This window comes from Myotis brandtii, unplaced genomic scaffold (assembly GCF_000412655.1).
Source record: "Myotis brandtii unplaced genomic scaffold, ASM41265v1 scaffold116, whole genome shotgun sequence".
Classification (NCBI taxonomy): Eukaryota; Metazoa; Chordata; class Mammalia; order Chiroptera; family Vespertilionidae; genus Myotis; species Myotis brandtii.
The window spans coordinates 1771096-1780312 of NW_005354010.1; the positions used below are offsets into that span (position 1 = coordinate 1771096).

Below are 9217 nucleotides of genomic sequence, written 5' to 3' on the forward strand. Positions count from 1 at the left end.
CACATTAGAAGGACAACATCCCTGGGCCCCCAGCAGCTGGGACATTTGACTCCACCCATGCCTCTGCTTGGCGGCCCACACCACTGCCTACAGCTCATGCCTACTCCAGTTGTGCAGAAGGTTAATTTTCTGTGTTGAGTTGTTCTGTAAATGTTGCTTTCACTTGTGACCAGTAAATTCAATTGCCACCAGCTTGGATAGTTGTCATCACCCTGACGTCGGTATTCTAAAGCCTTGATACTCAAAGTGTGGTCCCTAGATTAGCAATATCACCCTCAACTCTGAGCTTGTCAGAAATGCAGACATCTGGGGCCCACCCCAGACTTCCAGCATCAGAATCTGCATTTTAACAAGACCCCCAGGGGATTTGTGTGCACACTGAGTTTTGGGAAACTCTATTCTAAGGTATTTCTCTAAATCTCCACTAAGCCAAACTGAGTTTCAGCATTTCCAGTTATCAGCTGGGTAACCATGAGTAAAAGGATATATTTCTTCAACCCTTAAGTCCTCATCTGTAAAAGGAGGATGCTAATCCTACTAAATTTAAGATGATTCAATCGACTAATAAATTAGAATTTTTCCTATAAATTGTGAATCATGATCAAAATATTGTTTTATTCTTCTGTTGCATCCTCACTAACTGATTATACCATAAACACCTAAGAACAGAAACTCCTCCTCTATCTCTTTTTTATCTTCCTTAATCAGTCATCTGTAAAAGGAGGATGCTAATCCTACTAAATTTAAGATGATTCAATCGACTAATAAATTAGAATTTTTCCTATAAATTGTGAATCATGATCAAAATATTGTTTTATTCTTCTGTTGCATCCTCACTAACTGATTATACCATAAACACCTAAGAACAGAAACTCCTCCTCTATCTCTTTTTTATCTTCCTTAATACACCAAATGCAGTGTTCTGTCCATAATGAGGTAGACTATTTGACATTTACAAAAATCAACTTCCCTTGGAATCTCTAACTGCCTCTCCTCTTCAAAAAACAATTCTAATTTCAATTCCCGACTCCAAGCACTAAGAGCTCCTGTCACTTTGACCTAATCCTCTGAGGTTCATCCCTCTAAATAATTGTGTTGTCACTATCTCTAAGGCACTTTGTTACTATGGCAATGCATGCATAATTGGGTGTGTGAGTAATTGAAGGCAGCTCTCCTGGTCAGCTGCCCTCCCACCAGACAATACAGAAAACATTCTATCCTCCCACATGCTACTCTCCCTTAGGTTTGCATCAAGGCCCTGTAAGTTTCTTGACCTTACATACTCTTCATGAACACTACAGACCAATAGGAGCAGACATTGATATAGTAAGAAAACTATTGCGGGAGGAAGTTGTAGGTCTGAGTTTCAGTTCAGGGTCTGACACTGATGCTATTTTGCAATTTAACTTGGCACAGGGTACTGGACTTTTTAGGATCCACCGCCCACCCCCTTTACTAAAAGGAGATGAGTGGATAACATGCCTTCCCATGGCTTAACCCCTCCAATGTTCTGTAATATCCGAGTGTCACATAACTGAAATTATTTAACAAACCTTCCCAGCATTAAACATTAACACAGCTCTTTTTATATGGCACGGTTCATTACCATGCTGATAAATGATTAATTATAATTCTCTGTCTGGGCCAATAATTTGGCAGGACTTTTATGATTCATAATATGTGCTGTGTTGTAATGTTACCTCTCGAAACTGACATACTGGCATTTATTGTTTTTTATTGCCTCTCTGAGGTGGCTTTAGAAAGAGACACCAAATGACACGTTTAGAAAGGGTTTAAAAGTTTGACGTGCTTGCAGTAGGCACTACTTACCCAGCGAGGAGCGGAGGATTGGTGTTTCTGTGGATGTCTGTGACCATTTGAGCCAAAACCCAGCGATGAATAATTCAACGAGATGTTTGGCCACAGCAACAGTTTGCAACGGTTCGTCCTGTGTGGTACCTGCCAGCAATTTCAATGCCATTCTAAGCGTGGTCCTGAGCACCGTCTTGACCATCCTATTGGCGATGGTGATGTTCTCCATGGGATGCAATGTGGAAATCAAGAAATTCCTGGGGCACATAAGGCGGCCGTGGGGCATATGTATTGGCTTCCTCTGTCAGTTTGGAATCATGCCCCTCGTGGGATTCATCCTGTCAGTGGCCTTTGACATCCTCCCCATCCAGGCCGTAGTGGTGCTGATCATGGGATGCTGCCCCGGAGGAACTGCCTCCAATATCTTGGCCTATTGGGTCGATGGCGACATGGACCTGAGGTAAGCTATCTGAACCTCCACATACTGCAGTCACATTGAATTAGTCTTTCAGAAACCTATGGCAGCGTGAGTATCCATCTGTTCTGCCACTAAATTAAGGCGCAACTGGGGGAATTAACAGAAGAGAGTAAATGCATGTATTCGCCTTCCTGAACAGCTGAGATTGCGTATTGTACTTTATGGGTTACATTTTCTGTTTTGTTTTTTTAATCTAACTCAGTTAACAAGGCATTGGATAACTGATGTTTATCTTTGGGAAAGATTCAAAGTTTAAATCTTTTCCAAGCCCCACAAGCGGCAGCTAAGAATGTTTTCCTTGTCAGTATCAGAAAGGAAAACGACAAAAACCATCTTTCTTTGTGGCAATGAGGAGCTCTGCGTGTGATTGTGAAATCAGATTGTTCATTAAACATTAGGACCTCTGATGAGACAATAGTTAACGCCACCAAACACAGCTAGTTCTTTGGACAAACTTTTTCTTTGTATAAAGACCAAGAAATAGTTTGTACATTTGTTTTACTTCTACTGGTAGTTTAAAAAACCTACAACAGCTTCTTTTTTAAAAAATTATGCTTACCTTACTGTAAAATAAAAAGAAAATGGTCTCTCTGCTTCCCAGAGAGTAATCTACATTGCAATGTTTTCCCAATTCATCCTGCACTAGTCTGAACTAGCACTAGGGGAAAAAAACTAATAGAAATAAGATGAAGCATTAATGTGATGAGACTGAAAATTTTAATGCTACAAGTCTAATAGGCAAATGTCTTTTTCCTTACCTCACAATCCCTTATTTCCTGTGAAAGGTATGCATTTCTGCAAACCAGCCAGGTGTTAATGTCATGTGTGCTTATTAAACACTGTACACTAGCAATCAGCTCTGGTAATCACCACATGCCATACTCAGAAGAGAGAAGCTCAAGGTGTAGAAATGCAAAATGTAAAACAATTCCAGGTTGATCCAGTGTCTAGTGAGCAACTGGGAACAGCCATCACATCTCAGCTGGTGGTAATTTTGCCATGAGCTTTAGAAAAACCATTATATACCAAATTATATACATATTCACAATACATATTCTTCACACAAGGAACTACTGTATCTTCCCTGCAATAGAGTTTTATTAAGGAAAGCCCTGTAAAGAACAAAGGATGGCAAGTGCAGTTCCACCATATAGCAATAAGGTTTTTTAGACTTCGGTTTGATCTGACCTGGACATAGGCAAATGGGTGAAAATTCCAAAAGGCAGTTGATGCGAGTGAACTAAATTGAATATGGGCTTTGACATCCACTAAACAGCTTTGACATAAAGTTGCTGACCCTTGAAGAACAAGGGTTTGAACTGTGCAGATCCACTTGCACGTGGATTCTTTTCAGTAAATACTGTAAATGTATTTTCTCTTTTTTATGATTTTCTTAGTAACATTTTCCTTTAGCTTACTTTATTGTAAGAATACAGTATTATACATATAACAGACAAAATATGTGTTAATTGACTGTTTTTGCTGTCAGTGAAGCTGCGGGTCAACAGTGTAGTTAGCTTGTGTCTATTGGAAGTTAAGTTTTTTGGGGGAGTCAAAAGCTATTGGTGGATTTTCTGCTGTTTCAGCGCCCCTAAAACTAGCAGTTGTTCAAGGGTCAGTATATTTATAACTTTTTAACAAAATAGAAGAGTCTTTTACCTCAACATACTACCACACAGGTGATCATTTTGTAAGATAGGTAGTCTCTTCTACTGGCTAAAACTGTAAGACCCTAAACTAAAAACTCCAAGTTACACTTTTCTGTGATTGAAGGAATCTTATTTCACTTGATACAGGAGATGACTTATAATCTAGTCTACACTGCATAACAATTCCTATAAGAAACAATAATAACAAATAAGAACCAAGAGCAGAATTTGAAACCTTATCCTTCAGCAAGTTAGCATAATCTTTAAAGTGGGAGGGATGGCACTGAAAATTTTCATTTTCATTCTAGAAAGTGTGCACTCCACAGATCCCCCCTCCCCGTCTTCAAAATAATACCAACACTTCTCCAGTCCCATAGCAACCTCTCTAGTAATTTCACCCGTATAGAACGAAAGCAAGACCCAGTAAAAAAACTTTGCACACCCAAAATAAATCCCACTTAATTTCATAAACATTTCTCACACAGAACCTACTTCCTCTCCTAATTCTAACACTCCAGCGTGCTATTTCCAAGCCCAGAAGATGAGAAACAAGAAGTAGGGAAGGGGCCTAGCAATTTCACCGGTATAGAACGCAAGCAAGACCCAGTAGAACATTTTGCACACCCAAAACAAATCCCACTTAATCTCATAAACATTTCTCACACAGAACCTACTTCTCCCCTAATTCTGACACTCCAGCGTGCTATTTCCAAGGCCAGAAGATGAGAAACAAGAAGTAGGGAAGGGGCCTAGACAGGCAGGCCTGAGTCCCACAGCAGCAGGTGGCTCGGAAAGTTTGACCTCAAGAGAAAAACCCAGCATGCCTCCCGAGGAAAGAGGATACCTCACTATGCACAGCAGCCTCTGCATGGCTTAGTTTAGGGACAAACACAATCACACACAAGACATGCATTTTAGCGGAGCACAAATGTTTCTCACTATGACCCATTATCATTACAAGAAGGTATGTTGCTATGTAAGATGATGACATTATACATTGCATATGTTAGGGGAACACTGTTCAATGTTTCTTTAAAGTCGATTAAGAGAGTGATAGTTATTGGGGGACAGTTTTCCAGCACTTTTCATTCTTCTGAAGTGAGCACTGGATCACTAAAGTCTTCTGATAATTCATTTAGATACAATCCTATCTACCATTTATATTTCTAATTCTGTTCTCTTGGAACTTTACCAACTCCATGTCTACCTGAACTCTAGCAAGGGCAGCCATATGAGTGTTTATACCAACAGGTCTCTGGGCTGGTTGGACAGATACCACACAGTCCAGCAAAACACCTCCACCTGGCTTTCCCTTTCCTGGATGTGGTTGCTAGGAGGAAAAACCAGATCTTTCCCACACCCTATCATCTCTTCCAAACCTGGGCGACCGTTGTATTTTGAAATCTCTAGTGACAAAAATAAGGAAAGAAAAACGACACACAAAATACACACATACACAACATATCAAAAATTACAGACTTTGCTCATTATATCCTTGCTCATTGAAATATAGCAAGTGATATTTCAGCTCTTTCTCTGACTCCTTCTCCAGCCTTGAAAGCTGTGGGGATCTGATCAGTGCACAGGTATTTTCACCTGTTCTACCTGTCCAGTGGGTGTATTGTGCACAAATAGTTTCAGGGAGAAATAAAGGTGACATTTCAGGTGTATCTGCTGAGTCCCAGGCCCACAGTTCAAGGGCCACCAAGACATCCCACCTTCTGTGTCTGCTCTATCCCCAGAGAGCCCCCTCTTTCAAGTCTCCTCTCTTAGCAATGGCCTCACCACACCACGCAAGGACTTTCCTTCTCACTTTCCTTTCATATCCTTTCTTCAGTTTCCCCCAATTTTCAGCTGCCATGTACTTTCTATGCTCCCTTTTATTATTTCCTAGATTTAATAGTTTCTAGATTTTCCTACCACATCCTTGGTTTTATGGCCAAATATTGTTCCATTGTTCATCTTCCTCCTATTGTAGTTGTTCAAGATCCCTGTCCCTTCAGTTTATCATAATTTAACTCCCATTTCAACCGCATAAATGTCCAGCTCCTAAGAACGAATACAACACTGTTTCTTTTTTCCTTTATGTTTCCTCAAAGTAACCAAGCTTTGTTCCTCTCATGTAGCATCTAATTCTATTTTACTAGCTAATATTTGCTAGGCACATACAGCATAAGTACTCTACATACATTGGTGTATTTAATCCTCAAAATATTCCTCTGTGGTCAGTACTACTATCTTCTGCATGTGATAGATGACAAAATTAAGGCTCATACCTTTGATCAAGGTCACAGAGTCAGTGCATGTCAGAGTCAAAATTTGAATCCAGACCTATCCACTTATCCCTGTCCAGATTCTTATCCTTTGCTCAACATTATTTCTATAACTTACGACATCTCCACTTTCTAGCACTACCTATACACACTCCCTTTGATCTTTAAAACTTGGTGTTTACTTCTAATATGATTACAATATTTTATATTCTAATTACTGACTTCACCAAATTCCTCAACATTCACTGAATTCTCATTTATTGCTCTTATTTGCAAAAAAATATAATAATTCTCCCTGGTGGTGAATAGAGCTAAAGCCACGAATTAAAGACAAGAGATTTGTGTGTTTTTTCTTACATTTCTCTCATTCCAATATAAGTTCATGGTAGTATTTCTATTGTTGACAACTATGCTCTTTAGAACTTCACATTTTTTTCTTATGAAATGATATTTTTCTTTTACTAATGAATTCCCCCTATATTGCTTCTTAAAAGTACTTATCTGTGAATTTTCACCTCATTTTGAGTGGTTTGATGGTGTTCTCATATGAGTTCAAATGGTATCGACTTGCAGCCACCTCTTCTCTCGTCTGCTCCCACACCTCACTGCCAAGATGTTCCATGAAAGCTAAACCATCTCCTTTTCCAGCTCCTGTCCTATCCCTCCTGTGGCCTTTAAGAAACTGCTCTCTCCACACTCACAACCATGATACAACTTCATAAGTTGTCTTAGCAAAAAACTTAGAACTAAAGCTTTCCCAGGGAAATTTAAAAGAAAAACAAGGAGAGAAACAGACTTCCTTCTAAAAGTCATTCTCAGTTTAAAACAAAAACTTCTCAGGCTTCTCTTCACTGTGATCCAGGTAGTGAGCACTGCCCGGCTCCACCCTCACATTTCTGTCCTCTCCATGAGAGAAAGCACACGGATACACTGGAATCAAAGTTATTTATGAGATAGTCTTAAATCCATTCTAACTGATTTTTAAAAATAGAAGATAAAAAGAGAATGGCATAAAAAGTGAGGAAGGTTGGGAGAGAGGGGGAAATAACAACCCCAGTACTTTAATTCTAAGTAGGACAAAGTACAATTTATAACAAGTTCAGTTATTGTGCTGTAGGACACTGCCTTTGCATCATATTTTGTATCTAAATTAACTTGTCACAATAATCAATTGAACTTCTTAGAAATTGTTTACATATACTCTAGTATTGATTATTGTTGCACTATTTTAGCTCTACTAAGACAAGTATTGTTGCCTAAATTCTTTTTTTAAATAAATCTTTATTGTTGAAAGTATTACATATGTCCCTCTTTTCCTCCCATTTCCCTCTTCCCTCTATTCCTCCCCAACCCCCAACCCCAAGTCTTCACCACCCTATTGTCTGTGTCTATGGGTTATGCATATACGCATATGGGTTTATTGGGATTTTCCTAAATTCTTTAAAACACTGTTTAAGTGAGGTCATTCCTGGTCTTTTATTTTTTTTAATGATTATTAGGGAAGTTAAGCCCCTGGTAAATATTGTTCCCACCCTTTATTTTGCCAAAACTGTGCTAAGTTAGATGCATTGAAACTAAATTCCTCATCTTCAGCTGTTTTCCTTAGCATTGTGTAGGGTGGTTTGTATCTGTTGTTCTTTTGAAGGGGGGAGGCAGGTGGTGTAAATAATTTAGCATCTTCCTCCAAGTACACATATATACTTTTAAGAAATTATTGTTCTGATAGACTCGATGCTATAACTATTGTAGAAAGAGCCTATCAGAAAAATTTCTCTGATTTTCTGACTTGGAATTATGCTACAACATAGCACACACTATGACTAGATATATAATAACACCACCTAGCTTTTAATGAGCACCTTGCATTATTCTAAGTATTGGAATACTTAGCTCAGTCAGTTCTCATAGTCTATGAGGTGGCAGTGATTAGGATTTTCATTTTACAAAAAGAAAATGGGCAAAGAGAAGTAAATGACCCAAAGTCACGTAGTAAGTGGCCATGCCTGCTTCTAACCCAGGCAGTGTCTGGCTTTAGTGTCTGGCCCAGCTATTTAAGGCACTGTTCCCTGAGCAAAAAAATGTACCCCTATATACAAGGGCACTTTAATGGGAGCAGGAAGACCCATTCCCCAAAAGCCTCTTTTCCACCCACCGTCACAGTGCTGAAAATTACATCCAATGTGGGTCGACTCGGGGACGATCATAATTCCCTATGATAACATAGGTAAGTCATTGCTCTGCAAGATCTCTGAATACTTTTCTCCTCCTCTCTGCTTACCCCCGGCTGGGTTCTCAGGCCAGGCTCAGACCCAGCTGGTGTTTGCCTCTGGCACCAGCAGCAGTTTGTGCCGTTAGGATTTCATTGCAAGCCACCCCTGCTTTTGAATTAGAGTGGCAGAATCTAAATTCCAAACCATGGCACCATGGGAGAAAATGGCTTGCTCCTCCAATGAAATCACAGGGAGAGGGGCCGACTTAAAGGGTCCCCTGGCACAGCTGTCTGGGCCTGAGGAGGCCAAGTTGCTATACTTTCCTTAACCCACAAGGCAACTAGCTCGTGACAAGCGTTTGCTCCCAGACACTTAGACTGAAGAAATACAAAAATCATTCCACCAATGATTTAAAAATAGTGCACCCAGTAAGCAATCACAAGTGTGGCAATAGAAAACTATCAGATAAAACATATTATATATAACACTTAACTGTGAGCCACATGTTGATTCAAAAGTTGATTTACTGGCACAGTCTGTGTGTCATGCCCCAAGAAGTTAAATTTTCTGTCTCCACTCATTTCAACTCCTAGATATTCACCCTCATCTCAATGGAGCTTTTTTTCTGTTTTGGGGACAATAAATGATGGGGGAAGACTAAGTTGTTGATGCAACATGGTGTCAAGAACAAGATGGTTCCTGGTCCACCAACACCGGGCATTTCCCATAGAACTATCATCATACAAGATGAGATGTAGGGGAAGTAGTACATTGGTATCAGTCACCAGGTACATT

The 9217-nt window shown here is 39.7% G+C and overlaps 1 protein-coding gene across 1 annotated transcript in view; it reads left to right on the plus strand.

The window, feature by feature from the left end:
• The first annotated feature begins 1688 nt into the window (after positions 1-1688).
• SLC10A2 (solute carrier family 10 (sodium/bile acid cotransporter), member 2) overlaps positions 1689-9217 on the plus strand; it is a 16948-nt gene continuing 9419 nt past the window's right edge. The window contains 2 exon segments of the mRNA XM_005858177.1: positions 1689-2333; positions 8373-8436. Of these exon segments, the coding sequence (XP_005858239.1) occupies positions 1896-2333; positions 8373-8436 (502 nt within the window). The 5' untranslated portion in view covers positions 1689-1895.